This window comes from Muscardinus avellanarius (genome assembly GCF_963383645.1).
Source record: "Muscardinus avellanarius genome assembly, chromosome: X".
Classification (NCBI taxonomy): Eukaryota; Metazoa; Chordata; class Mammalia; order Rodentia; family Gliridae; genus Muscardinus; species Muscardinus avellanarius.
The window spans coordinates 25,319,115-25,339,341 of record NC_137792.1 but is presented as its reverse complement, the minus strand read 5'-3'; the positions used below and the strand labels follow the sequence as shown (position 1 = coordinate 25,339,341).

General features: G+C 38.0%; 1 protein-coding gene across 4 annotated transcripts in view; it reads left to right on the top strand.

Moving 5' to 3' along the window:
* Positions 1 to 20,227, top strand: part of DMD (dystrophin) — a gene marked incomplete at both ends in the record, with an annotated part of 2,101,015 nt that overhangs the window by 1,827,021 nt on the left and 253,767 nt on the right. For all 4 annotated transcript variants that reach the window (XM_080719244.1, XM_080719243.1, XM_080719246.1 and 1 more), the window contains one exon: positions 9,227 to 9,305. In XM_080719244.1, the coding sequence (XP_080575370.1) occupies positions 9,227 to 9,305 (79 nt within the window). The remainder of the gene's footprint in view (positions 1 to 9,226; positions 9,306 to 20,227) is intronic.

Below are 20,227 nucleotides of genomic sequence, written 5' to 3'. Positions count from 1 at the left end.
TTTCAGTTAACCAGGAGATGAAAGTAGTACACTGGATGTCAGGAAGTGGATTCTCCAGCTGTATTCTTTACTATATCCCCTTCTCTATACATCTATTTCTTACCTGTACAGTGGTGATTATAGTAGCACTTTCTTCAGAGGGGTGTTCATCTTTTCAAATATTTAGTTGGATGTCTACTATGAGACAGGCACACAGACCTGAGTTTGGAAGATACAGTAATGAATGAAATAGACTGAGCCTGCCCTTATCAAGTTTACTTTCTGATCAAAAAGGTTTAAATTGACTATATCTGTAAAACTCTTAAAATAGTACTTGGAGCATAGTAAACATGCTATACAGATTTATTGTGATTACTGTTGACACAACTATTGTTGTTATTTTGGTATTTCTATTAATACATAAAAAAGCTAAGGTTAGTAGACGATTAGTTAAGCTGCTAAAGGTCAAGTGACTAGCAAGAGATTCCAACTCATATCTTCTTGATCAAACTCAGTGGCCTTTCTACTATATTTGTGGCTTCTAAACAAGGCTGTATATCAGAAACATCCATGGAGCTTTAAGGAAAGATGGATTCTCAAGCCTCAATCCCAGAAAAACTAAGTCAGAAATGGTAGAGTTGAGCTAAGAGTCTGTATGATTTAAAAGCTTCCTAGGTAGATTGGAAAGTAACTATATCGCATTAAAATCTTTCCCATGCTACTTTATTATGCTTACTTGCAATTATCTAATCTATAAATTCACTAAAGATAGGCTCCTTGATCCCTTACTTATTTTTTCTCCTTCTCCCAGGAAAGTACCTCATAAGCACTCAATAAGTATTTGAGTAATTAATTGCTTAATTATTTAATTAAAGTTGCTCTTAAAAATGCAAATACTCAAAGCTGTGGTGCTAGAAGCCTGTTATGAGCTATCACTTATCGTCCCAAGGATATTTATTAATCAGTTAAGAACCAATAGTTGGGAAGGACAGGTTAAACATCTGGGAATGGAACTGAGGAGGCCCCAAAGTGAATTCTAGCCACATCATCAACAGCCTCAGCCCTAACCTTCCCAGTACTTCATTAACAACTTTAGGTAAAATGCAGAAAATATATTGATAAAAACAAGAATGTCTTCCCCTACCCCCCTTAGTTTTGTTTCTTTTAGCTTGGCATATGTTTCTCTTTGGGAAAACAGTGGGGGAATCTCTTTTTTAAAAAATAAGGGGGAAAAAACTCTTTATTCTTGTCACACCATGAACATGAAGTTCATTGCTATACATTAAGATTATAAAGCAAGAGCCCCAAAAGCAGTGGCTGATTATTCACAGCAGACATATTAAGTCAAGAAGCTTATTTTTTCTCTCTTTGCTAAGGCACAAAGCCTGGGGCTATATGCATTTTTATTACACTTTACTGTCTTGGTTTCACTTGAGGATTAAAAAGAGAGTCAAGGTACAGCGCACGTAGCCTGATGGATTTTCGGATTTCTTGCTTTAGTGAAAGGAAGAATCTCATAAACCACCTCAGATTATTACTCTGGGAAGTGTACCTACTTCTGTGATGACCTAGAAATACAATCTTTTGTTTCTCCTCTAAAAGATCACATTGTATTTGGAATTTTTTCCCTGTAGTTTTCTATACTATAAACTCTATATTTGAAACAATGGCTTTAGTTTAGATTTGAAGAGAAAATATCTAAAATAGTTCAGGGAAGCTTACCAACAGCCTTGGGGTGGAATGGAGAAGAAAGGAAGCAGAGAGAGAAGGAGCCAGGTCAGAAGAGTGGATGGAAGGCATATGGAGAGAGCTCGAAAGTGAGACCAGGTAAGTTTTAACTCTAGGTCCAGTAGATCTACAGCAAGAAATAATGGAAATGTCTCGCTCCATCTTCTGTCCTTCATTATGGAGCACTTATTTAATTTGTGCCTTAGTCTCTGATATATAAAGCAGACAGAAAGACTGAATGTTATAGGATTGGGAAGAATAATAGATGAGCTCTTCCAGTTTACTATTTGTAGAGAATAAGGCTGATGCTGCTTTGGAAGCTGTATCAGCGAGAGAAAAAAAAGAAAGATGCTTTTGAGTAAGCCAAGAGGAGAGCTGGAACTTGAAACAGTCTCCTGGCGGACAAGGTTCTTTGATAGTCGGACAAATTGACTGTGAAGGGAGTCAAGGTCAGGGAGCTTTGGAAACGCTGCTAGCCTGGCATGGGATTGAAGGAGCGTGGATTTCCTTGGTTAAGGATTGTTGCATTCATACCTCAGCAATTTCACCCTCCCTGCCTTCATTAGAAAGGTGATTAGTAGAGCGAACTGAAAACTTACAAGTATATTATTACCCCACATGTCAGGGCTTTGCCATAGAGACAAAAAATGTTTAATTCCTAGTGCTTTATCTCTTTATTATTTATCTTTAAGATTTCACCCTGCTTCAGTCAGTCTTTTAAGTATGAATTTGCCAACTGCTTTATATGCCATCTTTTTTTTAATGATACCATTTCTATTTTATCCCATTGATAATTATTTCAAATTGCCACTTCTGGTCCTTGAGAACACTCCTGTGTTCTAATACCAGGAGGCATAATTATGTAATTACCATGTGAGCATTATGCTACTTATGGCCCAAAGTGCCCGCAGAAAGGAGGGCTCCGATAGCCTCAGAAAACTTATGCAAGAATGATATCTTCTGAATGTGAGATAAATTTAGCTCAAGAAGAAACAGCTCAAGCTCAAATGTAAATGATTTAACGGACTGGTGTTGCAAGGTGAGAGCCACTTGACTCCCTTCCTGTTGAAAATCCTGAGACACATTAGGAAAGCTTTGAAACAGGAACCTATTTTTTAAGATAAAATCTGCATCGAATTACATCATCTAAGCAGAGGGGATCAACTTTTATCTCTTTGACACAGAAAATAAGGCAGAAGGAATGCTTTCCATGATATCTCCTGCCCTGTCACAATTTTTATAACAATCTGTAGATGTAACTAAACTAAAGATTTTGACAAATGAAGCAGGATAGGAGGTTGATTGCTGCTTTTTGAAATTAAAATTAATGATACCCTTAAGGTACTTGAGTCTATGAAGTCAACTTAATGTTGATATAACCTGACTCCATTATCACAGGATGAGGCGATTGCTTGAGCATGAAAAGCAACAAACACATTTTCAAAGCGCATTCTAGACACTGGCGAGGTAAAAGCTTAAAGCCTAAACAATAGACAGAGGACTCGCTGCTTGTCCCTTCTTGCTTTCCATTTGATGGAAGAGTATGTCAGAATAAGAGGAGTAACGTTCCTGGAGAAGAATTGGACTAGCTCTAGGGTAGGGCTCTTGTTCAAATCCTGCCTTGCCCTGCTTCGGTTGAGACACTGTCTGCTTGGCAGACCCCCTATGCTCTTCTGATGGGTTATATAGAAAATGATGCTAAGTGAGATTAGTCAGTCACAAAAAAAGAAGAAATCAAATGCTTTCCCTACTATGCGAAAGCTAGGGAGAAATAGGTAGCAGGAGGAACTCTAGACGAAGAAGGAGATTCTATAGATGAGCAAATAAGGAGATCTAACTGAGGGTGATGGGAGGTGGCAGAGGGAAATTCCCTAATGTGCATGACGTACATTTACAAACATATCAAAGTCAATCACTAAGCCAAACACGAGAAGGAGGGAGGGGGAGGGAATGAGAAAAGGGCTAACTGGGTGATGTGTGCATGTATGTCTACACCATCTTGCACTCCATTAAGATGTATGACTACGATGCACCAATAAAAAAAAAATCAAAAATTTTTCAAAGAAAATGATGGGATAAGAATGGGAAAAAAGAGAGCCAGGCTGTCATTCAGTGGTACAGCACTTTCTAGCATGTGATAAAGCCCAAGTTTGATCCCTAGCATGATAAAAAGATAAGGAAAAAATTGAAAAGAATGTCAAAGAATAGGAAAAGAGTATACGAAGAAATATAAATCAAAAGAAGGGAAAGCATGAAAGAAGATAAAGCCAGGTCTGGTGGCATATGCCTATAATACCAGTACTTGAGAGTCTGGGACAAGAGGATTGCAGGTTCAAAGCTAGCCTCAGAAACTCATAAAGGCTCTAAGCAAATTAGTGAGACTCTATCTGGAGTATAGCTCAGAGGTGGAATGCACACACACACACACACACACACACATATACACACACACACACACGAGTTATGAGCACCTAGAGTCCTAGCTATTCAGGAGGCTGAGACCGGAAGATCCCTTCACCACAGAAGTTGGAAGCCAGCCTAGAAATGTAGCAAGAACCTGTATCCAAAAAAAAAAAAAACAACAGTGGATTAATGATGGTCTCAGATGTCACACATTAATATCCATTCCAAAACTCAACTAATAATTATGCTCCTACTCAGAGTGGGTACCATGTTAGCACTGGTTGCATTCCTGTGGTCTCTTGTTTAACTCCTATCTTTATGCCAAGGAAACATAAATTCAAGCAAACTAGAATCCAGCCAATGTTTATGTTCAACAACCCCAAGTTGTTTTACCACAGAGCGGTACCTGTCACGTATCCTCATTCCAAACCTTATATCAGGCCATTTTTTCTCATCTATAACTTGAAGGAAACAAGAATTAGAAGAATAATGGATTTAAAATGAAAATACTACAGTTAATAAAAAAGATTTTAACTGAAATTATAAGTCTCAGTAAAGTTTCCAGAATAATGTTTGGCCATGTACGTATGAGTGTTACATGGAAGGATTTGGAAGAGTAAATCATGAAGGTTTTCTCAACACGTCCACACAGAAAATGGTAAAACTGCAGAACTGCAGGGCAAAATCTCCTAACTAGCTGGATCACATGTGTATGTATATGTGGCTTATTCACTAGCATCACAGCGCAAGATGAGTTTGGGGTGTTTGTTTTGGTTTCTAATGGGCTCATTAGTGTAGGTGTGAAGTTTGGTTCCTGCATGCCTATGGATATTTATCAAAGGTCTAGACAGACTGAGAGCCAGAAAAATCAAAACGTACGTGCCTAGCTGCATCTTTTCCCTGGCCTGAAGTAAACATGATTTATGTATGTGGTATCAGTAAGAACACTGGGACTCTAAGTAGAAACCACAGCGTCTAGTAGTGCATCTCATCAGCAGGTGAGTCTTGCCTCTCTTAAACCTTCAATGAAGAAAGAAAGTGAAAAGTAATTAACATGTCAAAAGAAGTGGTAGGAGCCCTTAAGAATTTTAAACAACTTCAGTAACCAACATTTATGCTTAGATGCACTTATTTGAAATCATTTCTAAGAGCTAAAATATTGTTCTCCTTTTTTTCTTTCTTTTATCTCTTGGCTTATTTAAAGCAATGTTGGAGGGGAAAATGAGATAAAATAACCTTCAAAATACACGAAGGAATGAACTGAGCTTTGGAAACAGTTATAGGTGGAAATTAAGGATGTGTTATCTTTAATTTAGTTAGATGACTCGGTGTTCATCTATCATCTCTCAAATTATACTTTCAGTTCTACCATATTCATAGTTAGCCCAGTGCCTAATAAATTAGAGGATCTCAAAAAGGCATTTGTTCATTTACTGACTTTTATTGACCATATTCTATGTACTAGGCACTGTGCTAAATTGCAAACAAAACAGATAAGGTCTCTGTCTCATAGATGAGAAACCTGCATTCCAGTAATTATCCTCTGAATAGATGTAGACATGTTCTTACTGGAGCAAAAGAAGGGAAGTCTCTGCAGAGAGCCTACAGAAGGCACCTGAAATGAGAAAGCATAAGAGAATCATACATAGCCCTTATGGCTCTCAAATTAGATCATTTTGAAATTAGAATAAAACAAATAGGGAGAAAATTTGGGCTTTGGGGTTGGATAGATTATTGCTTTCCTTTCTAAAAGTATTATAAGCAAAATGAATCAAAATGGTTTTCTTCTTTTCTTGTTTTGCTTTTACTATCAAAATTGGGATTAAGAGTGGAAGTAAAAAGGAGTTTCCCCAAATGTGTGTCAACCATCTTGAAAAAGAAGTTACTGATTTAGAATGGAATTGTTATAATAAAGATTCTGAAATCAGTGGCACATTAACTCACTCAGCTGCCGCATGCCAGGTACAGACTAGTCACTGGAGTATTGCAAGGAAAGAAAGATGTGTCCCTGTCTTCACAGAGCATGTAAAAAGATCTTTCTTCTCTTGACATGCTTTTACTGAAGAATTGCTGCACGATAGATCATGAGCACTCATGGACCAGATGGCAGATTTCTGCCCATCTGGATAGTTCTAAAGAATAGACCCTGGTGTATCAATAGATAAGGTTTCTTCCAGTTCTGAGCTTTCCTGATCTATGATCTAATAGTAGAAACAGGATGTATGCTTGCAAAAAGATGATAGACTTGTATTAATTTTTCTAAAAAGGAAACAGAGATCTGGCCTATTAGAGATTGGGTCCCTCCTGTCTCTTTAAATAATTCCTCATAAATCCCTTTAGCTCTTTCTTCTTGACTCACCTTCCAATTCACTCTTGTCCCCTTTTCCTTCTTTTAATGACTGAGACACATTATTCATCTGTAAATGGCTATATATGACATCCCCAATTAAAGATTTCACTCTTAGGTCAAATTCATCACGTTTTAAAAGAATTCCTATACACTCATGCCTCCCTTTTCTTATTGCCATGTTTCCAATCTTCTCTACTTGAAATAATCTAGAAATTTAAAAATTAAGTTCCAACACCAAACTGGGCAGTACTTCCTTCTTTTAAAATACTTTCTAATATGTGCCTTCCTTTATATTCCAGGCAGTATTATCTTAATTCCAATGCATATCACCCCAAGTCTAGTCAAGTACAACAGCCTCTATTCAGCCTTAGGGTCCTTTTAGAATCTCTTATGTGTCAAATGACAGACTAATTTTCCTAAAACCCAGCTCTCCTCCAAAATCAAGTCACCTCCCAGGAATGTTCTGTGGTTTCCTTGGCCTACAGGTTGTATCTTAGACCTCAGAGTCTGGGTACTTTCTTTTGCATTACCTCGCATTATATCTTATTGCCCTTACTGAGCATCAATGTTCTGCAACCATAGGACTTTCTTGGGCTTATCACTATTCCTCACCTCCAGCCAGGCCTGATGGCACACAGAGGATCACAGGTTCGAGGTCAGCCTCAGCAACTTAGAGAGACCCTGTTTCCAACTAAAAAGTTAAAAAGGTCCAGGAGTGTACCTCAGAGGTAGGATGCCAAATCTTCCATGTTAAATCTTCAATGCCAAAAAAAAAAAGAAAAAGAAAAGAAAGAAAAGAGAAGATATTAGCTTATGCCATTATGAAAGCTGAAAAGTCCCTTGTTCTGTTGTAAAGTAAGCTGGAGACCCAAAAAAGCTGGTGATGTACTTCCAATCCAAGGCCAAAGGTCATTGATTCTAATGTAGGAAATGGGCAGGTTAGCATATCAACACTAACATCCTTGAGCTTGGAGCAGTAAGAACATTCTAGACGGAAGAAGCACCAACACAAGTGTTATATTGAGTGGAATATCGCAGGTAAGGCAGGTATTTAGTGGCTTAGCAGGTAGTTTGGCTGGAAGAGTCATAAGGCTAGGCAAACAGGTTGAGATGTCCCTCGTGTTCTCATGTGCCTAACAATGTGCAAATACTGGGTTATACAAATATATGCTCTGAGCAGAAATGAATGAGGGTAGGGAGAGAGTGAAATAACAATGTTCTGGATTTCTGTTAGGCGCTTCATTGATAGCAGCAAGTCAGAGTTGGCCCTTAGCCAGACTACCTGAGCCACTTTTCTAATGCGATTCAGATCTGCTTTGCTCCTCCACACCACACCAAATGCTGGTGGCTGTGGACGAGTTCTGAACCCCCTAACTTAGCACTGACTGTTCACAACCAAACCAAGAGCCAGGGTTATGGAGCTAGGGCGCCTGGGGCCACTGCTAAGACTGAGTTGACAAATTGCCAGGTAAAAAAGTGTACCATATCACCCCTAAAATGCTTCCCTTTTCTCTGACCAAGAATGGAATGCACCAAGCTTATGGGATACTGTGTAATATATATTATAGGAAAACCTAATAGGAAAAAATTGGCAATTTTTATTCTGTGCTGTATGAGGTATATTTCTCAATTGTTCCCAAGTCCACCAAAAATTGAAATGTGAAAATTCCTTTCATCTCACTACCTAGTCTATATTAATCCCAATTAAGCCTTGCCCCTGCTTCTCTGATACTTAATTATTAATCACCAACTGATTATTTATTGTCAATAATTATAACTCAGTCATTTGTTAAAAATTGGTCAATGATAATTAAAGAAGGGCGTGGTGGCACATGCTTGTAATCCCAACATTTGGGAGACTGACAGAATCATGGTCCTCAGACAGCCTCAGCTACTTAGTGAGGCCCTCTGCAACTTAGTGAGACCCTGTTTCAAAATAAAGAATAAAAAATAGGGCTGGGGATGTATCTCAGAGGTCAAATGCCTCCTGGGTTCCTTCCCAGTACCCCCCCCAAAATAAATTAAAATTAGTCCAAAATAACAGACTAAGGCAAAATATATATCATTCCTAAAATCCTTTAGTCATCTAGCATCTCACTAACTTTTTGTGAAAGAATTAGAATTTGCACTTTCTGATGGTCCTAATTGAGTCACTAAATTATTTGTGACTGACAATGAGTAAAGTACAAAAAGTCATTTTAACATTGTTGAGAGAGGAAATCCTTTGTATTTGGCCTTGGTTTGATAAAACTGAGTCTCAGACACCACCAATAATAAGGAGATATTAAAATGAGCATTATGAATTGGTACTTTAATGTTTTCAGCCTGAAAGACCCAAAACATCATACCCAAAGGATACATAATTTGATTTGTGTTATATATAAATATGATTCATATATAATATGTTTATATTTTTGATTTTATATATTATATACATATACTTTTGTGCCACTGGTACATATGTGCCACACACACACACACACACATACACACACACACACATACACACACACACACATACACACACACACACAAACACACACATATGGATTTTTTTTTTTGGTGGTACATTCTACCTCTGAAATATACTTCCAGCCTTATTTTATTATTTATTTGGAATCAACATCTCACTAAGTTACCAAGGCTGGCCTGGAACCTACAATCCGCCCATCTCAGCCTCCCAAGTACTGGCATTTATAGGCACATACCACATTGCTTTCATTGTGCCTCATTAGATATAGTAAAAAAGTCTCTTTTTCCTCACAGGTGGCCGTGGAGGACCGTGTCAGGCAGTTGCATGAAGCCCACAGGGACTTTGGGCCGGCATCCCAGCACTTCCTGTCCAGTAAGTCTTTTTCAAGTTTCACTTCTTAACTTCTTCATTGCATATTGGTCACTAAGAATAAGAATTAAGAGTTGAATTCCAGTCACCTCTGCCAGATGCATTGGAGCCATAAATCATCTCCAACTGTAACTTGTTAGTTGAATTCAGAAGGCATGGAAGAGGAGGGCCAATGAGATCATTTTGTCCAGTCGTCTGCTAATGCATAATTGTTCCTACAGTGGATTCTCAAGTGCTAACTTCAAGAATATTTCTGAGCCCGTCGTGGTGGTGCACACTTGTAATTCCAGTACTTGTGAGGCTTAGACAGGAGGATCGAAGGTTCATGGCCAGCCTTAGCTACTTAGTGAGGCCCTCCGCAACTTAATGAGACCCTGTTTCAAAATAAAGAATAACAAATAGGAGCTTGGTATGGTGGTGCATGCTTATAATCCCAGCATTTGGGAGGCTGAGAGAGGGGGATTCACGTTCCTGGACAGCCTCAACTACTTAGTGAGGCCCTTTGCAACTCAGTGAGACCCTGTTTCAAAATAAAGAATACAAACAGTAGGGCTCCAAGGTAGACTGCTCCCTGAGTTCCATCCCCAGTACCGCAAAAAAAAACAATAATAATAATAATAAAAATAGGGCTGTGGGTGTCACTCAAAGATAGAATGACCCGAAGTTCAATCATCAGTACTGCAAAAACAAAAAAACTTTATTTCTGCCTATATTGGTTCACTTCATAAAGCTAATAATTATGTCATATCATTATGATGTGATCATTCAAGATATATTTCTGTGAATCTGGAATTCTTTATAAAATTCCTTAGATACTCCTTACTTCCAAATTGAAACCCCCAGCCTGTGGTGTTTCCTTTCTCTAATTATTCTTGTTCCTCTTTTATCCTGAACTCTACTCATTCTTTTTATTTACCCATTTTATTATTCTATTCATTATATTTATATTTAATTATATTTTATATTATTCATAAATAGTATGTATTTTATAGTTAATGTTAAGACAGATAGCTTTACTTGACTGAAAATTTAAGTATTAGAACATCCTTTTAATATGACAATAAATATTGAGTTACAAGCACCTGTTTTCCTCTAATTAATGTTGTAAATTTATACTACTTTTTCTTTCATTATAGCAAAAGAAAATGTATATTGAATCTTGAAGTATTTAAAAGCCAAACTTCTACATTTAACATTCTACAGTTAACATCTTTTACTGGTTCCATGTGTTGCCTTCAGGGAAAATATAACTATATGAGTGAGGGTTGGCCATCATCTTTTTTTTTTTTTTTTTTCTGGTACTAGGGATGGAACCCAGGGGCCTTCTACCTCCGGGCTACATTTCCAGACCTATTTTATATTTTATTTGGAAACAGGGTCTCTTAAACCAGCTGAGGCTGGCTTTGAACCTGCACGATCCTCCTGTCTCAGCCTCCCAAGCCCGGGGATTACAAGCGTGCGCCACCACGCCCGGCTTGGCCATCATCTTCAAAAGATTACTTTGTGCCTGGCAATGTTACAGATCCTACCTAATTGAATCCTTATAGCACCTCTATGAAACAGGTGCAGTTGTTATGCCCATTTGAATGATGAGGAAATCGAGGCACACGTTGGCACAGCGAGTAGATGAGAAAGCCAGGATTCAAACTCAAGAACTTGACTCCAATCGGGTGTCATGGTCCACACCTGTAATTCTAGTACTTAGAAGGCTGGGACAGGAGGATCACAGGTTCAAGACCCATCTGAGAAACTTAGTGAAACCCTCAGCAACTTAGTGAGGCCATGTTTAAAAAGAAAAAAGGCTAGGGATGTAGCTCGGAGATAGAATGTCCCTGGGTTCCATCCATCCCCAGCAGCATACACACACCAAAAACAGAAAAAAAAGAGAACTTGGCTCTCTTCATTTATTTGATAGGAAGTAATTCTGTATGGTCTTCCTTCAATCTGCTGCTGCATTCTTTTATTGCTGCTTCTGCTTCTTTCCTTCCCCCATGGGTTAATAAGCCGGGAGTGGTGGCACATTCTTGTAATCCCAGTGCTTGAGAGGCTGAGACCGGAGGATTGCACAGGTTCAAAGCCAGCCTCAGCTACTTAGTGAGGCTCTTAGCAACTTAGTGAGATCCTGTTTTCAAATAAAATATAAAACAGGGCTGGGAGTATAGCCCGGAGGTAGAAAGCCCCTGGGTTCCACCCCCAGTATCACCAAAAAAAAAAAAAAGCCCTTACAAATATTGTAAAGTATTTGACTACCTGCTTTCATGCATGTCTCCAGTTGTTCATCCTCTTTATTTTTTTTTATTTATTTAAGTACTGAGGATGGAACCCAGCGTCATTATACCTCAGAACTATGCCCCAGCCCTATTTTATTATTTTATTTTAAAACAGGGTCTCACTAAGTTGGGGAGGGCCTCACTAAATTGCTGAGGCTGGTCTCTGCCTCCCAAATACTGGGATTGCAAGCATGTGCCACCAAGCCTGGCTGATCAATACCTTTTAGATAAAAAAAAATTCTAAAAGGCATTGTTTCTGCCTTTTTGTTATATGTCAGTAATGGATTAAAGAAGAAGTTGCTACATTTTCTTGATTAGTTCTAATCTTATTATCTGCATGTGGTCTAGTTATTTTGACAGTACCACATATGCTTAGGAGTTGCCAAAAAACAAAAGGGGGTGACACTAAAGAGTATATTTCAATATGTCAGATTGTAACTTTGAGAAATGGATCTAGAATATTTATAAAGGCTGCAGATTTTGTCATCTGTAATTTTCCAAATCTCTGGTCGGCTTCACTTGCCTTGGTGACAGCCATTCTATTAGATTTAATTGAGATTAAATGTGATAACATACCCCTAAGTGACTCATAAACCATAAATAAAAATATTACTATTATGAATATTAATTACTCCTCAGACACCATGTATATTAATTCAGATTTTCTTTTCTCTGTCTCCCTCCCCCACAAAATTCCCATATCTTCCTCATTAAAACCTATTCCCAGAAAATGATATGTTGTACTCATTTAACCTAGGTGACAGGTAAAGTTTAATGTGTACTTCTCCTGGGTTATTTGCATCTTAATAGGGTAAAAAATCCATAAGCCTCAGGAATGGCTCTCTGGTGGTAGAAAGTCAGCCATAACCTCTGAGCTGAGAGAAGAACTTTGAAGGGCCACATGGAGCATCCTCACACCTTTTAAACCATATCCCATCAGTGTCTACTTCCAGAAAGGTCAGGCCTGGAGATGGAGACACTTATAAAAAAAATACTGATCTACTTGCCGGAGTAGAGCCAGCCCCAGAAGTCACCCATCTCTTGGAGGCCCATGTGGAATATCAGTACATGCCTAGAAGCTTTGCTTCTGCATATAAAATATATACCAATTTGTTTGAAGGGAAATTTAAGAAATAAGACAGTGAAACTAAACATGTATTGTGTCTTTGTGTTGTCCTTTGTTAAATTACAAAGCTGAGATATGCTAATCAAGGAAAATTTGCAGAGCAGAGTAAAAACAGGAAAAGGAAAATTATACATAATCTCATAATTCAGAGAAAATCACTATCAGAAATTTAGTTTATATATCTTTTGTCTTTTCTGTCTTTCTCTGTGTGTGTGCCCATGAGCCCAGAAGTGTGTGTGTGTGTGTGTGTGTGTGTGTGTGTGTGTCCATTCCTCTTTTTTCTTATAAACCAAGCAGAGATTTTAAAAACACATTACAATTGTATGGTCTGCATTTTGCTCTTTAAACTATATTGAAAATACTAATACTTTTTAGATATTCTTCTATAGACTAATATTTAAATGGCTGACTGATATTCCCTTCTGTGGCTATACCAGATTTACCAGGACAATTCTAAATTACTTAATGTTAAAATTATTTCTTAATGCTTACCATTTCACCCAATATCATGCCTAACATCCTTCGTGCACCTTTACAGATGTCTCAGATTCTTTCTACAAGAAAAATGCCTAGTAATTTAATTGTTGTATTAAAAGATGTGATGGAGGGGAAACCTCAGCAAAGCTGAAATGGAAGGGTAGGAGACGAAGTAGAGTGAGGTTGATTAATGGAGGAGCTACATCTGAATATGTGTAAAAGTATGTATCATGGTTAACATGGACACTCATTGTTGGGAGGGAGAAGAAATGAGGGGGTGGGAAAGGGCACCAAGCACAGTCTGAATGTATGCCATTTTCAATATGATCCACATAAAAATAAAAATAAATAAATAAATAAAAAGAAAACTGAGAATGAGCCACTAACTTCACCCTTCCTCACAGAAACTCCTTATTTAATAGTTCTCTCTCTCTCTCTCTCTCTCTCTCTCTCTCTCTCTCTCTCTCTCTCTCTCTCTCTCTTTCTTCCTTTGGAAACTACATTACCAGCTGTCCTTTTTTAATCAAAAAAGAGAGACGATCTCTGACTAAAAAAAAAAATGTATTCAGTGTTTCTTCTTGTTGGCCCAACCTCTTCTTATTAAAGTAGTTTCTTTTATCTTAAATCTGAGAGAAAATGAGAAGAGAAAACATTTTGAAATGTGACCCTTTTCATTGGCAGACACTAGTTTGTCTTTAATTCTACTTTTAATACTTTTACAACTCCTAATTGACTTCTGCAACTTAAACCAAGAAAAGGAAAAACTCCAGAACTATCATTTTTATATTTGATGCATCTTACTGTACAAATCAGCGTGAAAATACACACATATATGATTGGTAGTAACAATTTTAATCTCTATGTCAATCATTAAGAAGGTACCATAATACTCATTGATTGGCATAGTAGTCTAAATATTGTCCTCCTTTTATTATTTTCAAGAATTTAGGATTTTTTTCTGGCCGTCTTCTCGATTCCCTGGGATTTTGTTCTAAATTATAGATTTCTCACCAAGAAGGAAAACAATATACTTGGCTAAAGGTAGCAATCCTTCTGCAACATTAAGAGGAACCTGTGATTGTTTTAATATTCTATAAATTATGGAGTTCAGCCAGTGTGGTGGTGCATACCTATATTCCCAGCAACATGGAAGGTTAAGGCAGGAGGGTTGCATGTTCTAGGCTAGCATTGGCAACTTAGCATGACCCTGTCTCAAAATTAAAAATAAGGACTGAAAGTATAGCTCATTGATAGAGCATTCCTAAGTTCAATACCTAGTACTGCAAAAGAGTTCTAGAAATCACAAAGGGAGAATTGTAGTTTTTCCAAGTTGGATTTCTCCGAACACTAATGTTCTATAGGTTTAATAACTGTTGCTAGAAAAAAATTCTGGGATCAGTATGATCAGAAAAACACAAGGTCTTAAAGTATAAAGATATAAGAGTTTCCTGTTAGAGTGTGTGTGTGTGTGTGTGTGTGTGTGTGTGTGTGTGTGTGTGTTTGTGTGTGTGTTACTAGAGATTGAACCCAGGGGCATTCTGCCTCTGAGTTATACCCCCAGCCCTTTTTATTGTGTGTGTGTATGTATGTGTGTGTGTGTGCGTGCGTGCGTGCGTGTGTGTTTGTGTGTGTGTGTGTGCGTTACTAGAGATTGAACCCAGGGGCATCCTGCCTCTGAGTTATACCCCCAGCCCTTTTTATTGTTTGTTTGTGTGTGTGTGTATGTGTGTGTGTGTGTGTGTGTGTGTTTTTCTGGGGATTAAACCCAGGCACATTCTACCTCCAAGCTACACCTCAGCTCTGTGTTTTATCTTTATTTTGAAATGGTCTCACTAGGTTGCTGAAAGTCTCACTAAGTTGCTGAGGCTGGTCTCGAACCTGCAGTCCTTCTATCTCATCCTCCCAAGTACTGGGATTATAGGTGTACACCACCACACCCAGCTCACTCAGGTTTTAACAACTCTGAAATTAGAAAGCAGCTACCACAAATGAGTTTTGAATTCAATGAAGTATGGCAGTATTATCTTACTGAGTTGTAACAAAGATCAAATAGTTAATATATATGAAACTCTTAGAACAGTACCTGGCAAATAGTAACTGCTGTATAAGTGTTTGCTTTTAGTCTTAGCATTAAAATCATTATTACTATCAGCTTAATAGTATAACTTAGTCTATGCCTGTTAGAGTCAAATTTGTCTTGAACTATTATTTATCATTTATCCTCTCACATTTAATCCTCAATGTAATCTCCTTTCTGAAGATCAGTTTCATGCATCTACTATAAAGGTCCAGTGTTTTGCCTACTACAAGAGCTCAATAGTTATTGATATAATTAGTGTGCAGATAAATAATTTAATGGGTAGGCCTTAACCTTTGTAAGGTAAGGTTGGTATCAATCTTGTTGACAGTTATATTCCATAGTATCTGACATGGTACTTGGCACTTGTTAGATGTTCCAGAAATATTTATAGAATAAATTATGTCTTGCACCCAAAAGAAGAAGTAACTTTACTTTTGACATTGATAATACACAGCAGCATGAGGTTTAGCATAGTGACTATCATATAAGAGATAATAAATAATGTGAATTTTTATGTTGCTTCTTAGCAGTGAATAGTAGCGCTCATAACTCTACATGGTCATTTTGATCAAAGTCAACTGTGCCATATAATATATTAAGGAGACATATTGACTTCACAGTTACAGCATATCACAAGTCTATTAGAAAATAAAATTATATTAACAAAAAGGTACAAAGAAAAGACTAAAAATAAAAGTACTTCAAAATGCAAACAGTTATTTGTCTCTTCTTTCTTTCCACTTTTGCATATTTTATAATAAGCATATATTACTTTTATAATGGAAAAAACAATAAAAGTAAAATCCTTATACTCTAGCTTTTAACCCAGTGACCTCTTCCAGTATTATACTCTATTGGCAGCAATGGAACTCTATATAAGAAGAATTTTCATTTTACTATTTATTCTAAATTTAAAAGCTGTGAGTTTCATCGAGTGACCTTCTTGTTCACAGATTATGAGACATTGTAAAAAGAAAGAACTGATCAATTATTTCTTGCAGGCTTTATAATCTTAACTGCCTAATCATGTCCCCAGTTAACTCTTTTTCTCTCTTGTCAAAGCAATCTAAACTTTTACAGTCTTCCCTTGACACATGTAGGGCTTAATATTTCGTTTTCATCTCGAGAGATGCCAAATCTTCACCTCCAAACCCCTTCCAAACACTCGTAACTTTTAAAAACTGGAAGAATAAACCTTTATGCACATATAATAATTGCTGCCTTCACTTAACAGATGCCAACCTATGCTACCATTGTCCTTAGGGAATGGATGATTTGAAATATGAGTGGGCCAATAATAGTAAAGCTTTAGATTGTCTTATCTAGTTTAGATGACTTATCTAGTCATCATGATGCAAGTCCAAAACAATCCTGCAGGAAACTGGGCATAGTGGTACATGTTTGTAATCTCAGAATTTGAGACCCTAAGACACGAGGATCACAGGTTCGAGGCCAGCCTCAGCGACAAAGTGAGACCCAGAACAACCTAGTGAGACAATTTCAAAATAAAATAAAGCTGAGAGTATAGTTTAGAGGTAGAATGCCTTTGGGTTCAGTTTCCAGTTTAAGAAAAAAAAAAGGGGGGGGCTGATGATATAGCAAGAAAGAAAGAGAGGGAGGGAAGGAGGCAGGCAGGCAGGCTAGCTGGCTTGCAGGTACAATGTGAGATGAATTTACAGCCCAGAGTTCAGTATCGGGTAAAATCTCAGGGACAAATCACTTAGGCTAGCTTCTTCAGCAGTCACATGTTATCCAGTGTACTGGGAATTGAGACAAATGCCATCTAACCTGTCAGCAATGCTGGGAAGTTTCTATAAATGTAAGGTACACTAATAATGATTACACCCTTTTCTCAAAAATTCTTGCTATGGCTTTTGCACCATTGGCTCTGTATATTCCATTTATTTGAACACTTGGAAAGTTCTCAGTTTCTGCTATGGGAATTTGTGTGCTGGATCTGGCTTATGATGACCTAAAAGAACCAATTATTAACTATATAGGAATTATGAGCTGGTTCTCAAACCCACCTTTGGTAGCTTGCAATCAGCTATAGTGGGAATATTTACCCCCACAGAAATTTGCAAATTAAGGCTTTTTTAGTTTTTTGCTTTTTTTTCCTAGCCAGTTAACTAGAACACCAGTAATTTATCTATATTATTCAGATCACCCAATTCCCTGGGTACAAAGCAACTTCTTAAGCAGAAGTATGCTTAGAATTCAAATATCTAAATATTTATTCGCCGTCTATAGGGTAGCCACTCACTCTGGCTTGTCCAGGACTTTACTGACTTGAGCACTAAAAAAAAATCCCATATTCTAGAAAATCTCACTTTCAGGCAAAGCAGAATGGTTGGTCCCTTTCAGTGATTTTTTTTTCCTAGAAATAGAGCCTTGAATAAGACTTCTCAGAGAAGTAACTTTTTGAGAGAGCATACTCAGGTGAAAGGGACTGTGAAAACCCCACTAGAGTAGAGAGGATGCTGGTCAGAGAGGCAAGCTAAGCAAGGAATTTGAGACTGACTCCAGCCTGATCCCACAAGGAACTCTGGAACATAAATTGTATCACAGAGCTCCTCACACCTTGAGGCAAGTGTGCTGGCTTTGTGTTCCCTTAAGTGAGAAAGTCATTGGCTATGGATTTGTGGAGAATCTAAAAGTAATCTGGCAGCATGGCAGATATGGAGATAGCAAGGTAGTTCCCATTTAGCCAAAGCTGGTTCTCTATGAAAGGGGCAATGGGCCCTTAGTATCTGACACTCACAATGCATAGGGATGCGCAAACCATCCTAGTAAAGGGAACATGAGTGGGACATCAATAATATCAACCCTCTCCTAGATGTCAGGAAGCTAATGATAGGCTATACACACTCTGGCTTTAGAGCTGTTATGGTTTGGATATGCAGAAAAGCCCATGTGTTGGCAATGTAGAAATGTTCAGAGGTGAAATAATTGAGTCATTAGGACTCTGATCCCATTGGTGGATTCATCTATTGATGTATTAATAATTTGAATGAACTTGCTAAGAGGTATCTGTGGGCAGATGGGGCATGGCTAGAGGAGGCCAGTCAGTAGGTACATAGCCTTAGGGACTATATCTATGCCTGATCCCTTCCTCCCTCTCTCGCTGTCTCTTTTTCCTGGCTGCCATGAGTTGAACAGCTTTCCTCTGCTACACCAGGCCCCCACAGTTGGCCATGGGTTAAACCTCTGAAACCATGAGCCAAATAAATCTTTCCTTCTCTAAGTTGTTCTTGTCAGGTATTTTGATCACTGCAACAACAACAACAAAATAAGCTGATTAAAACAGCTAAATGACAGCCTTTAGCTTGATCTCTAACTACCACCCTTTTATTTTGTGGTACATGGAAAAGTAATCTGGCAGCATGGCAGACATGAAGCAAATGGTTATTTCTTTCTTATTTCATCTTCTTCATTGTGACAGTTTCCTCTGGGCGTTGTGAGGACCTAGAGCAGGGAGACTAGCCCCACATTTCTGAGTCAGTTTCATGACATGGGCACTATTTTAGTGTAATGCTGTTTCCAAAAGGTATATTTTTACACTCCCCAGAAAATGAAGGCGTTTGTGAGTTTGGCCTAGGGTAGCATTTTGTCATCTGTCCCAGAATACAAAGCTTCGCACAACAGAAATGGTGGAATCACATCCCTGTGGGCAAAAATCATTACTTTCATTTTTCCATTTGGATGTTTTCCATTTTCAGAACACAACCAGTTTGGGATTACAAAATACTTTTTGGTGAGAACTTTGAGGTAAGGAAAAAAAGCATTTCGTTCTTTTGTAGGCTTACATAAACTAGTTCTTGTTTAAAACTATTCTTCTGGATTTTTAAATAGAGTTTCAGTTATCAGCAATAAAAATCATCTTGATTTTAGTCCACTATAGGTATTGCTATGTTATGTTTTATGTCTCCTTACAGCTATAAAAAAAAACAGGGATAGATTTAGATAAGAGGGATATTTTCAGAATACAAAGACTCATAAGAGAGGATGGGACTGACAGTTATCATGAGACATGTTTTCTTCTCTCTATATATGTGTTTGCTGCTATAGATATCACCTATTACAAGATCATAACTTCTCTCCACAAAATACCTTCTACTTATAGTTTCTACTTTTATGTGACTTCTCTTTTATTCTTGGTTTTCTATTTTTTTCACTTCCCCATGTTCATCTCTGTGTATTAAATCAAACTCTCCAAGAGAAAACATCTAATTGGGTCAGTTATATTCTATCCATCTAAGAGTGAGGGCATCTCATAAGATATAAGCCACACTATGAATCAGATTTTCTTGACTTAGGCATCATTGACATTTTGGTCCAAATAATTCTTTGTTGTTGGGAGCCTTCCTGTGTATCATCCTTGGCAATGTCCCCAGCCTCTACCTAGTACCCCTCCTCAGTTGTAGCAAACAAAAAATGTCTCTAGACATTGCCAAATGCCCACTGGAGAGTGACATTGCCCCTGATTGAGAATAATTCGTATATACAATAAATCCCCTAGACAGTTTGTGTCAATAGTGGTTATGTGGAATGCTCGGTACAGTGATCCATGCCTGAGGAATAATTTAAGACTACTTTTCTGCACCTTCAGGTCCTCTTCAGTGAATGGGTGTATCCTTGGCAGACAATCTTCAGATCACACCCCCTTTGGGGCAGCTTTAAATCAATCAGAAATAGAAAAACTTGGTTATTTTGGCCCAACTTGGGGGAAGTCCAGCTCTAGCTCAAGAGCGCTTGTGGGGTTGGATAAAATTGTCAGCAGGGTGCTTCCAAGCTTCACTTCTCTAGATTCCCATCCCTGCTTCCTTCCCCTCCCTTTCACAGCTGTCAGTCCCCGTGACATACCTTGCTAAATATCCTGCTCTCTAAATTTGGTCTTAGAGTCAGCTTCCCAGGGGAATCCAATCTGTCAGGAGACAATGTCACTGACAGGTATTTCAAAGCATCTAAAAAA